This window comes from Sus scrofa, chromosome 12, assembly GCF_054392235.1.
Source record: "Sus scrofa isolate SSC_HxYL_T2T_F1_AM1 chromosome 12, Sscrofa_HxYL_maternal_Yorkshire_Landrace_v2.0, whole genome shotgun sequence".
Lineage (NCBI taxonomy): Eukaryota > Metazoa > Chordata > Mammalia > Artiodactyla > Suidae > Sus > Sus scrofa.
Genome location: NC_139394.1, coordinates 26800323 through 26815916, shown reverse-complemented (window position 1 = coordinate 26815916; position 15594 = coordinate 26800323). Strand labels below are relative to the sequence as shown.

Here is a 15594-nt window from a genome sequence, read left to right as displayed (position 1 = left end):
CTCTCTCCCGATCTGTGCTGCTCCTTTCTTGTGACTCTTTACCTCCTCCCCTGACCCTCACCACCCCCACCCCAAATGCTTTTAATCCTTCTGGAGGAGGAGCCCAGCTACACAGTGGTACACATTACCTTCACCTAGTCAGAAGCTTTGGATGGTTCCACAAGCAGAGCTGGAAATATTCAAAGTGAAATGAAAGCAGAGTAGGCTTCTGACAGAAGTTGCTTTTTCCCTTTTGCCTTCTAGGGCCTCACATATTAACCTTCCACATTGGCATACAGCCTGGAAAATCTCTTAACCTGCACCCCAGATCCCTGCCCAAATTTTAGCAAAGAACCAGGGTGGACATAGTGTTTTTTTCTGGGTAGAACCTTCTGTCGTGAGGGCTGGGATATATGGAAGCAGGGGCCGAGCAAAGGACTCGGTGGGCAGATGGAGAAAGACAAGTCCAGGCGAGGACCTGGGAGCTGCAGGTGTGGTCGTGGTCATCTGTGATAGCAGCCAGAACACAAGCACACTGAAGAGGTGGGGGGAGGCAGCCCCTCTGCTTCTGAGGCAGGACAGGATGGGGTGTGTGAGCCTGAGGGAGGAGTCGCAGTAGACCCGCAGGGCCCGGCTGAGTCGGGGAGTGTTTGTCTTCCAGCCTCGGCTTTTCTGGGGTCCTGGGCAGTTGGCCCCTGGGGACCAGGGGAATAATCCTAAATATATAGTTGCTGTATTTCACGTTATGGAATTCTCTGAATAAAGAGCCGCTTTTTCGGAGGCTACCTTTTGCACCTTTGGTTGTTGCCAATCATAGGTCTAAGTTTGGGTTTCTTTGTCTGCTCTCTAAGTGGCACTCAGAGGTTTGCTGATGCCTAATGTATTTGACTGGGATACAGGGCTGTGGACAAGAGCCGTGCCATCAGCCTTCAAGGATCAAAACCAGTCTCTTCTCTTTTGACAGATAAAGAGACATCTCTAGGGGATGTAGAAGGATCGTTCATGAAGGTGTTACAAGCCCGGAAGAAGAACACCAGCACCGAGCTGATGATTGAACCAGAGAGGCCGTCCTCAGACAAGAGTGGTGTCAGCTTGTCGAGCTTCATGAATGAGCAGTTGGACTTTAGTGACGAAAGTGATGTTATCAGTGCACTCAATTACATCCTGCCGTATTTCTCAGAGGGAAATCTAGAAGATGTAGAATCAACATTACTGCCATTCATCCAGCTTCTGTTTTCAAATGTAGCAGAGGCAGACATCCCACCGGGCCACTTGAAAACCCACACCGGCAACCCTCCTGTTAACCCTGAATCCGGCACGTCAGGTTATACAAATAAATTGAGGCAACTCCGTTTTCTGGAAAATTTGTTAGATGCAGAAATTCAAGAAAAAATTGATGAAGTTATGAAGAAAGAAAAAACTGCCATGCTTATATATTCCAACATTTTAAGTCCAAAACTGAGACGCCAGATCCTTCGAAAGAAATTGGAAACCGCCCGAACACAGGCAGAGAGCCTCGAGGAGATTGAGAGCGTAGACAAAAGGCCGCTGAAGGTGAACAGGGTCCTCAAGGGCCCGAGGGGCATAAAGAAAAGGCACTTCAGAGCAATGAGAAGGCAGAGCATCAGGAGAAAAGAGACCGCCCAGCCATTTGTAGAGACCACTACCAAAGGAAGCAAGCTCGGGGGGCCCTCCGCCAGGGAACTGGAACAGCTGTGGGTGGTGCAGAGGCCCAGGAAGCGAGTGGCAGACTCCTTGCGAAAAGAGCCTTCATTCGGAAGGAAACATAAAGCAGAAGTCTCTTCTTTCCTGAAACAGTACTCGAGGGGCAGGCCTGCTGCCTCTATCCATCCAAAAGCCCCAGCAACGGTCAAAAAGACATCAGAGGACCTATCGGACACACTTTTTGTTCTGGTAGATGCCAATGCGAGAGTCAAGAATAGGAAGGCTTCTGAGACAATCTCATATCCCAGAAAAATAGACTCCTTCCATCCTTCTCACTCTCCTGTGCTTCACAGAACACCTGAGCCCCAAAACAGACAGGCCTTCAGAGACAAAGGCTCAAGCTACAGACTGCTGCTTGCATTGAGGCCTCTGTCCTCTGCCGTGAGGAGCCTCATAAACTCCCCTTCACAAGAGGCTTCCTCACCTTCAGGAGAACTGACTCTTCAGGAACAGCCTTCTCCAGAATCCTTTTCTCCTTCAGAACCTTCTACAGAACACATTATCTCAGAAAAAGATACTCCGCAAGTTGTTTTTGAAGAACTTCCTACTTCAGGAACAACTACTTTGTCGGGACCTATCCCTGGACCCACTGCCCAGGGGACACTTCCTACAGAATATTCTGCCACGACTGCAGACAACGTCCTGCCCACTGGTCAACACACCAGCGCAATCCAATGGGAGCACCACAATGTGGGCACCGACGTGGCCTCTACGCCCACAAGCTTCATTTCCCCAGGAGTTTCCTCCCCGGGGAGTCAGTTTGAAGCTCAGCTGAACCAGCAGCTTCAGTCCCTCATCCCCAACAATGACGTGAGGCGGCTCATTTCTCATGTTATCCGGACGTTGAAGATGGACTGCTCCGAGCCCCAAGTGCAGCTGGCCTGTGCCAAGCTCATCTCCAGGACAGGCCTCCTGATGAAGCTTCTCAGTGAGCAGCAAGAAGCCAAGGCGTCCAAGGCAGAATGGGATACGGACCAGTGGAAAACCGAGAACTACATCAACGAGAACACAGAAGCCCAGGGGGAACAGAAGGAGTCGAGTGAGGTGAAGACAATGCCTGACACATGGGAGCTGGACTTTTCATCCGCTTAGGACAGGCCCATAAAGTGCCCACGCAGGAAGACCAGGGGCTCCTAGTCTGTATCTTGTCTCAGCCCTAAAACTGGCTAAGCCAGTGCTCTCCCTCTTTGCTCATTCAGGGCATGTGCCACTATTCCTAGGGTAGAGGAGAAGAGGGCCTAAGATGCAAGATACATAAGTGGTAGAAGGAAATGCTGACCATAAGCGTAATAGCATTTTAGATTTGCTCTCTTCTTAAGAACTATAAGCTGCTTACCTGAAAGAATGGGGTTTTAGAATAGTTTAAGAAGAACTAGCTACTGGAGTTCCCTTGCGGTGCAGCGGGTGAAGGATCCAGAGCTGTCATTGCTATGGCTTGGGTCACTCCTGTGGGGCAGATTTGGTCCCTGGCCCGGAACTTCTGCATGCATGCTCGGTCAAAGAAAGAGGGAATGGTTAGCTATTGTTTAGAATAGGTTTAAAAATAGTTAGCTTGTATCCTTCCTCTCCCCTTGTTTTTTAAAACATTGTTCTTTATTTTTTTTTTAGCTCACAAAAGATGTTCCAGGATATGGGTATAATAACAAACTCATCTTGGCAATATCTGTGGCTGTAGTGCTGATGCTTTTGATTGTAATTTTATGTCTCATCGAGGTAAGGACAACAATTCATTCAGATTCAGAACCCGCAAACTGAAAATCACAGCCACCTTTCCGCTTACTACTGCTCGAACCCCCTCCTTAGTCATGAGGACTGAAATACATGTGGTTCTTTTACTGAAAGTACATTCCCAGGACTTTTAAAGGAGATCTCTGTAGAGTCGAACTCAAGATAAAATAAAAAGGAATGAATAAAGATTGGGAGAAAATGGTTGTGATGGCTAATCGTGGTCATGTTTTCTTCCCAAACAGGTTTATTCTCGAAGGAGAACATTACGGGAAGGGAAAGTAGGACGCAAAAGGTAAACACTGGTCTTTTAAAACAGTGTTTTTTGGAACTAGAGAACTTAGAACTCATCTCTTTCGGTCTCCTCATTTTACAGTGAAGAAACGGCTGAAGGCAGGAAGACTGTGTCTTTACCTAAATGCTTTATTTACCAGCAAAATTAGCTCCCAGCCAAAGCTGAGTTTGAATGAGAGTGGTGCAGCTTCATCTGCTTTCTCTAGTCCTTTAAGGGACAAGGGTGGAGGGGCAGCAGTTTGGGTGGTACCTGTTCCTGCTGGTGGTGGGCATCAGACCAGGAGAGGCCTTCGTGGAGGCTCTGGGGTAGGGAAGGCCGCATGGTTTTGGGAGTTTGGGGGCTAGACTCATTCAAAGCGGATGAAATGTAGAGTATGACTTCTTCCGATAAAGTGGCAGGAAAACTTCCCTTTTCGTCCTGCTGGCCTTCCGGCCCCCGTTCTCTAGTCCCTTTACCCAAACCTCATAGAATTTGAACTGGAAGAAACTTGAGACAGTAGTTTGTTTCTGCCTTTTCTAATAAGGAAGTGGAGAAAGAGCAAGGGAAAATGTCTTGCCCCGTTGCCTTACTGCTAGTGAGCATCAAAAAGAAGACGGGCCCTTTCCACTGGGGACGTCCCTCCAAGCCTGGGCTGTGAGCCCCATTTTCTATCACAAGTCAGTATACACATACTATATGGACGTCAGTCATTTCTAAAACAAACTTAGCGTACACTCTGACTTTTTTTTCTATTCTCTTTGCGTTCAACAAGAAGATTTTTTGTGGCTAGTCCTGGCCTTTAACTGATCTCAGAATTCAGTGACAGCCTGCAGTATGAAAGTTGGCAAGCTGGGAGTTCCTGTCTTGGCTCGGGGGAAACGAATCCAGCTAGTAACCACGAGGACACGGGTTCGATCCCTGGCCTCACTCAGTGAGTTAAGGGTCCAGCGTTGCTGTGAGCCGTGGTGTAGGTCACAGACGTGGCTTGGATCCTGCTTTGCTGTGGCTGTGGTGTAGGCCGGCAGCTGCAGCTCCAATTTGACCCCTAGCCTGGGAACTTCCATATGTCGCAGATTTGGCCCTAAAAAGCAACAAAACAAACCAAAAAACCAAAGTCAGCAAGCTAGATAACTTTACTGGTTGGACTCGGGTGTTTACTTGGTGGGATTCAACTTCTGGAGTAAAGCACCTAGGAAAAGAGAATCACCTTCTCCCCTACCGCCCAGCAAATGCCACACGAGATGCTAGGTCTGAAGGGGACTCATGTAAAATGCTTCTAGAGGATTAATGCTCTTCTGCCCCGCCTGATTGGGGCAGTGTTTGCGCTGCACAGGGGCACTTGGGGGAGGGCCACAAAGCTGAATGGGGCTGAAAGTCCCACCCATGCTCCGTGCTAAGCCACAGGCCAAAGACTCCCCAGAGACACAACGGGAGAGCCGTTTTGGACAGACATGGAGAACTTCTGGAAGGCCAGCCTGCACGGCATTATTTTTCCGATCCCAGATCTGGGGTGATTGTGCTTGTTGTGATCATGGACTGAGTTATCCATTTCGTCCTAATAGGACCAGAGCGAGCACACGGGAAGGGAGATGGAGAGCGCATGGGTCACTCACTGTGTGTGTTTTCCTCCAAGGGGCTTTTTCGGATTTCTGCTGCGTAAGAGACGCTCAGGAGAAAGCGAGAGCGAGGTAAATTTCGGGAGCATAACATCCCGTGGCCGGAGAAAGCAGGGGAGATGCAGACTTAACATTTCCCTTTCTGTGTTGCCGAGGCAGGGGTTTTTCTGGAGAAGGCGGCCACTCTGGCTTCGGGATACGTACAGACCTCTCAGTGCTACGCGCAAGAAAAACATGGCAGAGAAGCTGCACGATAAGGAGTCTTCTGATGAGGAAGAGATCTTCCACAAGGGTGCAGGGTAAATGACTGGGGACAGTTTGAAGTTCTTGTCTAAAATGAGGACACAGGAGTTCCTCTTATGGTTCCGTGGGGTATGAACCTGACCAGTATCCATGAGGACTTGGGTTCCATCCCCAGCCCCGCTCAGCGGGTTAAGGATCCAGCACTGCGGTGAGCTGTGGTGTAGGTCACAGATGAGGCTCAGGCCTGGTGTTGCTGTGGCTGTGGGGTAGGCCAGCAGCTGCAGCTCTGATTTGACCCCTAGCCTGGGAACTTCCATATGCCACTAGCGCGGCCCTCAAAAGCAAAAATAAAATAAGGAAATAATGAAAAGTTTACGTGCTGCTTCGGAGAGTAAAAGCCTTGGCATTATTCTTGTCATTCCAGGGAGGTCAGTGAAGCCCCGGCAGATGTGATTCTGACCATAGAATCGGATGTGGAAGACCTGGGGGAGGAGACTGACACGGCACCTGAGGGTCCTCCCGAGTGAGCCCCGTCCTGGCTCAGGCCACCTGCAGAGTATAACCCTCGATTCTAGGAATCGCTTTTAAAATATTTTTTTTTTGTCCTTTTAAAATATACATTGATAAGCAATTCTGGCCATGTGGTGAGGAATTAAAATGGAAACAGCTGAATTATTTCTATGCCAGTCACAAGGGCCACAGGCAAGAAAACGCAGCGCTGAAGCTAGAACCCCTCGTGGTAGCCAGTATTTCCACAGGAGGAAATGTGGGCCGAGGAGGAGGAAGGGGAGGATGAAGCGGGGCTTCTCTCCCTCGTTGCCCCAGTAGCATCAGTCCCTGGGAACTTGCAAACATGTCATTCTCAAGGGGCGTCGAGGGTTCAGTTACGTAACAGCGTGTCCTGGTGCTCTCTCTCTCCTGGTTCCTCAAGTACCAGTTGTTTACAGCATGTTTACAGGCCCTAACAAGCAAAAAAAAAAAAAAGGAGGAGGAGGTGTGAGAGCAGCCACTGCCCAAGACGGCTCTCCTCAGGCCTCACAAGGGCCTCCCTGGCCTCTCCTGACCCCGCTGAGGGTCTGCCGTGTGCCGCTCAGCCCAGCACCAAACCTTCCCACTTCCTCCCTCACCCAGCACAGGCCCACGGCTGCAAGATTCCAAGTGTTTATGTAATGCCAGTAGTTGCAAAGGCTCTTCTGCTCCTGCAAAGACGGTCATTATTCAGTCACATTAAGTCCACGAGAGGTAAATACATTAGGGAGTAAAAGACATTCTCAATGAACAAGATGTGGTAATCTGCCAAAAATGACCACAAATAGTGCTATTGGTTTAGTAACGTGAGGTAAGGAATGGCGCAAACTGCAGGACAACAGCACAGGGTCCCCGGAGGAGCGGAGGGCCCGGGAGACAGCCAGCAGGTTCTAGCAGCTGGGTGGGGTTCTGGGCAAAGCGGACAGCCCATCAGTCCCTCTTCTGATGTGTTAGTTTGCTGATGCTGTGGGAGAGACGTCTCTTCTCTCCAGGCCTGCCAAGTTGCCTCCCAAAGCTTCTTCCTGAGAATGAAAAACAAGTGTTTTTCTCTGGGTCATCTGAATTTCAGTGAGCCCACGAATACTGAGTGTGTTTGGAGTTCCCACTGTGGTGCAGCAGGTTAAGAATCCAGCGTTGTGTCTGGGGCAACACAAGTTCAATCCCTGGCCCAGTGCAGTGGGTTTAGGTTAAGGATCTGGGGTTTGCAGCGGCTGTGGTGTCGGTTGCACAAGTGGCTCGGATTCCATCCCTGGTCCAGGATCTTCCATCTGCTGTGGGTGTGGTCATTAAGAAAAATGTACTGTGTTGAAAGCGTACAACTGGAGTTCCCTGGTGGCTCAGTAGGTTAAGGATCTGGTGTTGTCACTGCCGTAGCTCGAGTCACTGCTGTGGTGCAGGTTCCATCCCTGGCCTGGGAAGCCCTGCGTGCCATGGGCGCAGCCAAAACATAAATGAAGTGCACAAGTAAGTAGTAGTGATACTAGGAAGCAGCAGCAGCCAATACTTACTATTCGCTTACTTGGTGCCAAGCCCTGGGTTAGGCATTTCACGGTCTTATTTAGCCCAACAACCCATGGCAGCATATGTTGTCGTCCTCATTTGACAGACAGGGAACAGGGTTTAAAAACAGAGGGAACCTGTGCAAGTGCCCAAAGCCACACATCCAACATTTCGAGCTAGGATTGTAGCCCAGGACAGTTAGACGCCAAACCTGCAAACCATCACAGTGCCCTGAGTGTAGGGATGCAGAGAAATGTAAGCTGCGGTTGCCGCCCAAGAGTCAGTAACAGTGATGACAGTAATGAGGGGGAAGATGATGGCAGTGACTGTTCATCGAGCACCTGCTGTGGGCCAGGGACAATACTAGGTGCTTTGGCTGCCCGATTAGGTCACAAGAGCAGAAAGTCCCCATGCTGCTCAAACTCTGTCCTGGGGAGGGGGGGTTGACTTCAGGAAGAGGTGGACACAAAGACAGGGAGCTGAAGAGAAACCAAGGAGCAAGATCCTTGCACTGTGGGGCTTACCAAAGTGTGGGCCAGGATCCCAGGTAGCTCCAGCTATACCCCAAGGGGTATTTCCATTCTTTCAAAGGTGGTACAGAAAGTGAGGCTTAGATGCTATTTTTTTATATCCCACTACCTCAGATTTGCACAAATTTTTTTTTTTTTTTTTTTTTTTTTTGTCGTTTTTCCTTTTCTAGGGCCGCTCCCACAGCATATGGAGGTTCCCAGGTTAGGGGTCCTATCGGAACTGTAGCCGCCAGCCTACACCAGAGCCACAGCAATGTGGGATCCGAGCCGAGTCTGCAACCTACACCACAGCTCACAGCAACGCCAGATCCTCAACCCACTGAGCGAGGCCAGGGACCAGACCTGCAACCCCATGGTTCCTAGTCGGATTTGCTAACCACTGAGCCACGACGGGAACTCCCACAACTCTTTATTAGTCTCCAGTTCTACCCTACCCTATTTCTGAATTCACATTCCCAGGAGTGAGATTCTGTTTTGCCCACCTAGTCCTGGACTGGGCAGTGTTTGAGCCAGAGCCCAGAGACTTCACCTAGCCAGCCTGTGCATGAGCGGTCTCCTGCTGAGTTGGGCCACACCTTCGGCTATAGCCTGGAAGGGAGAGGGGTGCCCAGGGTCAGGTGGTACAAAACAGAACTGCCTAGGACTGCCTCTGTCTCCACCTTACCAATGGACAAGCTGGCTCAGACCCCAGCTCCTTACTGAGATCTGAGTCAAGGAAAGCCCCCAAGGTAGGCACAGGCCCTGTAAGACACAGTAAGCAGGTCGGTGTTAGGGACTAGTTTTTTAGGTTTTTTTTGCTTTTTTTTTTTTTAATGGCTGCACCCACGGCATATGAAAGTTCCTGGGCCAGAGATCGAATCCGAGCCACTGCTGCCGCAATGTCATACTTTAACCAACTGGGCCGGCCTGGGGTTTGAACCCATGCCTTGGTAGCAACCAGAGCTGCTACAGTCGGATTCTTAACCCACTGTACCACAGTGGGAACTCCGCGTCTTGGTTTTTGCCTCTAGTGCACTTGGCTGCACTTCTTTTGATGGGGAAGGGAATAGCAGAATCTTAAGGACTATATCTAGAATCTCTTTGTGCTTATGGCAGTGAGCTTAGGGTTGATTATTTGCAACAAATCTCTTGGTTTTCTCCACAATATCCGGCTGCCACACACAGTCTCTGGCCTCAGTGGAGCAAAGTTTTTTTTTATCACTGAGATTCCTTCTGGTGCCTGCTATGGACCCGACTGGATAAGCAGCCTCCCCTCCCTGAAAACTGCCTCGTCAGCATCTTCCTCCTGGATGGGCCAGTGGAGCACATGGGATTGGGTCTCGTTTTCCATTTGCTTTAGATCCAGCCCAGTCTTGGGCTGGGAATTGTTTGTGAGGTAATGGAGGCTCAGAGATGCCTACTTCTGCAAATCATGTTACACACGGATGGTGTCTGTACTGGGGAGGTGGCAACGCACCGGAATAGGGATTTTCCTTCTATAGATGTTGGATTTAGAGCAATTCAGTGGACATCTGGACTGTGTGTGTGTGTGTGTGTGTTGTAAGACTGAGAGAGAACGCTATGGCAGGAGGTTTTCACATGGCCAACTTTTAACAACAAAAAAAGAGCAGTTTGTGGCCAAGCTGTCAGTCTTGAGGGACAAACAAATACCGCAGGGGGCTGAGAAAGGCAGGGATGGATTTACTGAGCTGCTCCTGGGTTGGGGGAAGAAACACAGAATGCTGGGCATTTCCCTCTGGTTGCCAACACGCACCGTGTGTAGCCAACTCCTCCTCCTCCTTGGTAAGGAGAACCCCAGTTCTAATAAGACAGCCATCCTCCCTAGGGAAGGGATCACCACCTCAGGGGTAAACCCGGATTCACCTAAGCCACATGTGGTCAGTCCCTTCAGAGATTAATGTGAGCATGGGCAGGTGATAAAAACACCAGCCAGTGAGAGTTGAAGGCAATTTCTTGTGGGCTTGTGCGAACGATCTCCTCTCTCTCAAAAAGAGACAAAGGAAGAAACGTCCTCTCATGCTTCAGTTGTTTACAGTATTGGCCTGTAATACCTGGATATGTGGCAGCCACTTTGATACCATGAGGTGAGCTGGCTGGCACGTGGAGGGTAGTCAGGCAGAAATAAAAAAAAAAAAGAAAGAAAGAAAAAAGAAAATCCAGGCTCTCAATAATACCACTGAGTCTCTAAATTGACTAATCCCAGAGCCTCTCCCGCTGGCCTTCTTGCCATGTGAAATAAGTGTCCCTTGTTATTTAAGCCAGTTCAGCAGGGCTCCCAGGTTCTTCTAACCAATGTTCATTTCCTCACTGGAAAACAATTTGAAAGTAAGGGCCTTGGCTTCCTCGCTTCTAGCTCACTAGCACCCACGGCCAAGCCTGGCTTATTGTGGATGCTCAGCAGATGGACAGGTGGACAGATTCACAGTGCTCACCTTCTCTCACAGCATCTTTTTTGTTGTAGCATCTGCTCTTCTAGTTTGCATTTTATCCTGATCAGAGGTCACTGAAGAAGCATAAAGTCTCAGACTCAGGAGACCTGCATGAAGCCTCCATGTGAACACAGACCTGAACTATGCCTGGGGCTGCCAGAGAACCCATCATCTTTCTCACAAAGATCTCAGAAAGAGCCTCTTGCCTAGAACTCTGCCCCTCCCCTGGGGATGAGGCATTCATGCCTCCTTGGGTCCTTTGCGCTCACCATGGGGCGGTTACAGACGCTTTCCTGGCCTGTCAGGCCCTCCCTGAGCCGTGAGAGGCAGCTAGCCCACCCCAGCCCAGCTCCCACTCACGAGAAAGCCAGTGCGGGTAAGGAGCTGCTGGTCCTGACCAGCGCTGATGGCGGGGTGGGAGGCAAGGAGCAGCCGCCAAGCCAAGTCCTTCACCCGGCCTCTTCAGGAGCTTGGCTGCCTACCCATCTTATAAGGAAATAGACACAGGGTCAGAAAGGACTTCCCTGACCTAGCAGGACGAGGCCTGGGTCGGGGCCAGCAGGTGGATGGTGAGCATCTCTGGTCAGGAAAGGTGGTCAATAAATTTCACCTGTTAAAACACTCCTGTAGGAGTTCCCGTTGTGGCGCAGTGGGTAGCGAATCCGACTAGGAAACATGGGGTTGAGGGTTCGATCCCTGGCCTTGTTCAGTGGGTTAAGGATCCGGTGTTGCCATGAGCTGTGGTGTCGGCTGCAAACACAGCTCGCATCCTGCATTGCTCTGGCTCTGGTGTAGGGCAGTGGCTACAGCTCCAATTAGACTCCTAGTCTGGGAACTTCCGTATGCCATGAGTGTGGCCCTAGAAAAGACCAAAACCAAACCAAAACCAAACCAAAAACACTCCTGTAGCATGTATCATGTGCCCTTTGGAATTATCACCTTCTTTAAACCCCACGACAACCCTAAGAGCAAAGTGCCATCATTATGCCCATTTTACTAATGAGGAGGTTGAGGCACAGAGAAGTTAAGTATCTAGCCTGAGGTTGCCCAGCCAGTAAATGGCAGAGTCCAGATTTGAACTGAGGCTGCAGAGTTATGCTCGGAACTAATATGCAACCCTACCTCCCCAAGATATAAACATAAGCACATTGCCTGAGCACCACAAGGGTACTAGGCTCTGTTACGGGGTCCTGCCAGGAGCCCACCACTTGGGAGCCCTGCCTATAACTGTGCCTTAGCTCCACTGTAGTTAGGGTGGTTAGTGTGATCAGGGCTACCTTGTGAAAGTACCGAGAGAAGTGGGAGGGCAGGAGGGAGAAGGAGGAATTCCATCTAATGGCAGCATCCACTGTGTATTGCGCCAGGTCTTTTCAATTCCTGGATTGCACTGAATCCTTGTAGAAGAAGTTCGTAAGGAAAAGAAAGATCAGAGTAGTCAAGTCTCCAAGGATGCACAGGTAGCCACTGGCCCAACCCACATCTCTCTGATAGGAAGGCCAGCTGGCTTTCCACTCTACCAAGAATGCATGAGGAGCATGGCAATTAAGGAAATGGGGCTAAGTTAGGAGTCGAACGCAGGCCTTTCTGATGCCTCCAGGAGCAATGGCCAAGGCTTGGGGTGTTTCTTGGCCCTGCTGTAGTCAGGACAGCAGACCCCCAGCCAGGGCTCCCTTGCGTGGGAAGGAGAGAAGGGAAGTCCACACTCTTGTCCCACCTGGCAGGGAGGACCTGGCTGTGAGCACTCAGGGCACCTGAGGCCGGCTGACCCCTGGTCAGCTTCAGGAGACCGAGCCAGGTGCAGGTGTCAGGCTGGGTGGGCAGGACGGGGGGTCCTCTGCTTTCATTTCAGGGATCCCTCCCACTGCCCAGCCCCAGCTCTTGGTGTAAACAAAGCTGTGGAGATCCTCTGTGCAATCCAGCTCTTCTGACTTCAAAAAAGACAAGACAGTCAAGATTGTGTCCCCATGTGTGTGCTATTTTCTGAAAAGCAGAGGCAGACGAAGCGGCCCTGCCAATTTCTATTTTGCCCTGGGCCCCTTAACCACAGCTCCAGCTGGGGGTGGGGTGGGGCGTATAGGAGATGGGTCGCTGCACTGTGTGACTGGGGTGGCAGGGGGGGCAGCCCAGCCTGGGTTGCCGACCCCCTAATCCCCCACCAGTGGAATGTGCTTGATTCCAGGAGGCTAAGGTTTGGAGGGTGGGGTGGGGGTGCAGAAGGCCCCCTGAAACAGCCTGTGGCCCTGCTGTTTGATGGTTCTTGATGGTTCTTGATGGATGAGCTCCCGACCCTCCTGGCGCGCCCCCTCCCTCTGTTGAGGTCTGGCTTGTGCGAGAAAGCCTGTCGGTGTTGGGACATGTTGGCCCCAGGGCCTACAGCGGGACGGAGACCTCTGAGGGATGCCTGCTGTCTGGCCCTCTCCTCAGAGGGCTCCTCTAGCCCCAGGCCTAGGGGCTTTGGGGCGCTTCCCTTTCAAAGCTGCAACATTATCGCCATGAATGCAGCTCGTCTCCCAGAGGCCCTGAATGTCAGGCGAGAAAGCCTTGGCTACTGAGGATTCCCGGCTTGATCATTCAAGGCCAACGTGGTGTCTGTTGAGTGGAGGTTTTGCCCATGGGATGTGGGGGCTGTGAGGACCTCTCTGGGACTGCGCTGAGTTCAGCCATGGACCTCTGGGGAGATGTGGCTCCTGCCTGGGTCCTTAACCTACTGTGCTATAAGAGGACTCCTCATTTTAATGATACATTTCATTTAAGCCTGACATCTAAACCTTTGTTTCAACCTGAGTCAATGTAAAAGAAGTACTGATGTATTTTGCAGTTGGCTGTATTAAGTTTTTGGAAGTCAGTGGGTGTCTTACACTTGCAGCAAAAAGCCAATTCGCACCCTTCCAGTACTCAATAGCCACATGTGGTTAGCAGACAGCATATTGGACAGGGCAGCCCCAGACCACGTGGCTTGGGCTATAGTGACAGCACCTTCATTTCAAGTGGAGAGAAAAAACAGGATGGCTCCTGAGCAGGAGACATGCCCTGGGTGAGGTTTAGGCAGGTGAATCTGAAGGCAGTATTCTTGAGAGACAGGAGGTGGAGGGGGTGAACACTGGAGGCAAGAAATTCATTCAGGAGGTCCCACGACAATCACTGTGAATATAATTAGCCTTCAAATCATGGGCAGAGCCTTTCTCATTTAATCCTCCTTCAACCTGGTGAAATACTGAGGGAAGATACTACTAGTGTCCCCACCTAACAGATAAAGAAACTGAGGCTCGGAGGAATTAACCGATTTGGTGAAAGGGCACAAGTTGGAAAAACAAACCCACACTCTCTGTATCACACTCTGAACTCTTGCTACTATGCCATGCTCAGGGGCCCAGGAAAATTGGGGCCCCAAAGGAGACAGAGATGACCACAGAAGACCCCCTGGAGGGGTTCATACTCAAACATTAATGTGGGGCATCTGGTCCAACTGACCTGAAGTGCCCAGGCTGGGATTAGCCAGGCCTGAGTTCAGTTCCCAGCGGGCCACTGACCCACTGTTTACTTTGGACACTTGACTTAATCTCTGGTTTCTCAGCTATAAGACACCTGCACACAAGGGGTTTGTAGGGAATGAATGAGATCATTAGGGTCCAGAGAGATGGAGCCCTTGGTCAGTCCCTCAAGTCTACATTAAGGCACTTGTGATGGAACGTGATGGAGAGAATGTGAGAAAAAAAAAAATGTGTGTGTGTGTGTATATATATATATATATATATATATATATATATGTATGTATGTATGACTGGGTCACTTTGCTGGACAGCAGAAAATGACAGAACACTGTACATCAGCTAGAATAAACGTAAACAAATTTAGTCAACCCACTGCTCCATGTGCTGACCCTCAAGCCTCCCCACCTCCATGATTAAACAGGAAAGTAAGCTGCTCCTGCAACTGCCTCCAGCCTCCCACTGCCTCTGCCTTCCTCCAGACCCCTCTCCTTCCAAGGATGCCCACACGCAGGCCCTGCTCCAGGGGACCCCAGGAGACTCTTCTCCCGTCTGGCTCAGGGCTCCCTAGAAACTCTGCTGAGCCCCACAAAGGCTTAATGACCATGGGGCTCACTTAGCAAGGGGAAAAGCCAGAGCTTTGCCCTGGCTCTGCTCCTGATCTAATTCCCATGGGGTTCATCGGGAATTCCTTTGCACTCAGGGCTACTGGTGGGGGTCCAGCTTCCCGAGGACCTGGGGACACATTAGTCAGTGATAAGTGGGGCTTTCCACCCCACTTATCACCTGTTGACAATACACTGGCTCTCCTCAGACCAAACTCTGCTCCCCTGACCTTGCTCCTGGCTGTTCTGGCTACAGGAGACAATTTACAATGGACTCTCTGCGGTGGGGGGAGGGCAGTTTCCTTGGTGCCTCCTCCCCACCTCCCCCTCACCATCCCCCCCCCGCCACCCCCCACCCTGGGCAACATCTCCTCCACCTGGTGGGTCCTGGAAGGAGCCACAGATGCTTGTTTTTCTCAGCTCATTGCAGCCTCTGAATTCAGAGATGTCATAATTTCTGTCTGCTCAGCTTTAACTGAAGGGGCTGGGGAGAAAATCAGAGGCAGTGGGATTACGTTTCTGGCTTTGGGGACAGGAGGTGACCAGGGTTTTGTGGCTGTCCGAAACAGAAGCCATCAGAGGTGTTGTACTTATCTGGGCAAGACCCTCTTGGAGTCAAAAAGACAGGATGACAGAGCAGCTGCCGGAGGGGGTGTGAGACTGCAGCCTGGAGTTAGCTCCCCTCTGCCGCGGTCAGCGCGGGCAAGCGTGTCTCTGCAGCTCAGTACACTGTGCAGAAAACCGGGGTGCTGCCGCCTGTCCTGCCTCCAGACAGGTGGTTGTGAGCACAGAATGAGAAACTGTCGTGAAGGTGCTCGAAGAGGAGGCAATTTTGTTTCGCCCTCTGCTCGGATTCCAAGTGACGAGGCTTTCGGCACAAATGGCTCTCCTGATGCAGGCAGTTTATAATAGCTACAAGTCAACTTTCTCAGGCGTTTGCACTGTGGCTGAG

At 50.8% G+C, this 15594-nt stretch overlaps 1 protein-coding gene across 12 annotated transcripts in view; it reads left to right on the top strand.

Moving 5' to 3' along the window:
* LOC110255209 (leucine-rich repeat-containing protein 37A2) overlaps positions 1–6193 on the top strand; it is a 48855-nt gene extending 42662 nt beyond the window's left edge. For 7 of the 12 annotated variants that reach the window (XM_084984789.1, XM_084984788.1, XM_084984787.1 and 4 more), the window contains 6 exons: positions 944–2748; positions 3313–3417; positions 3675–3724; positions 5337–5391; positions 5479–5618; positions 5987–6193. In XM_084984789.1, coding sequence (XP_084840915.1) covers positions 944–2748; positions 3313–3417; positions 3675–3724; positions 5337–5391; positions 5479–5618; positions 5987–6089 — 2258 coding nt within the window. In that variant the 3' untranslated portion in view covers positions 6090–6193. Of the gene's footprint in view, positions 1–943; positions 2749–3312; positions 3418–3674; positions 3725–5336; positions 5619–5986 lie in introns of all 12 variants that reach the window. The other 5 variants (XM_084984791.1, XM_084984786.1, XM_084984784.1 and 2 more) reach the window with 1 other exon arrangement.
* The last annotated feature ends 9401 nt before the right edge of the window (positions 6194–15594 follow it).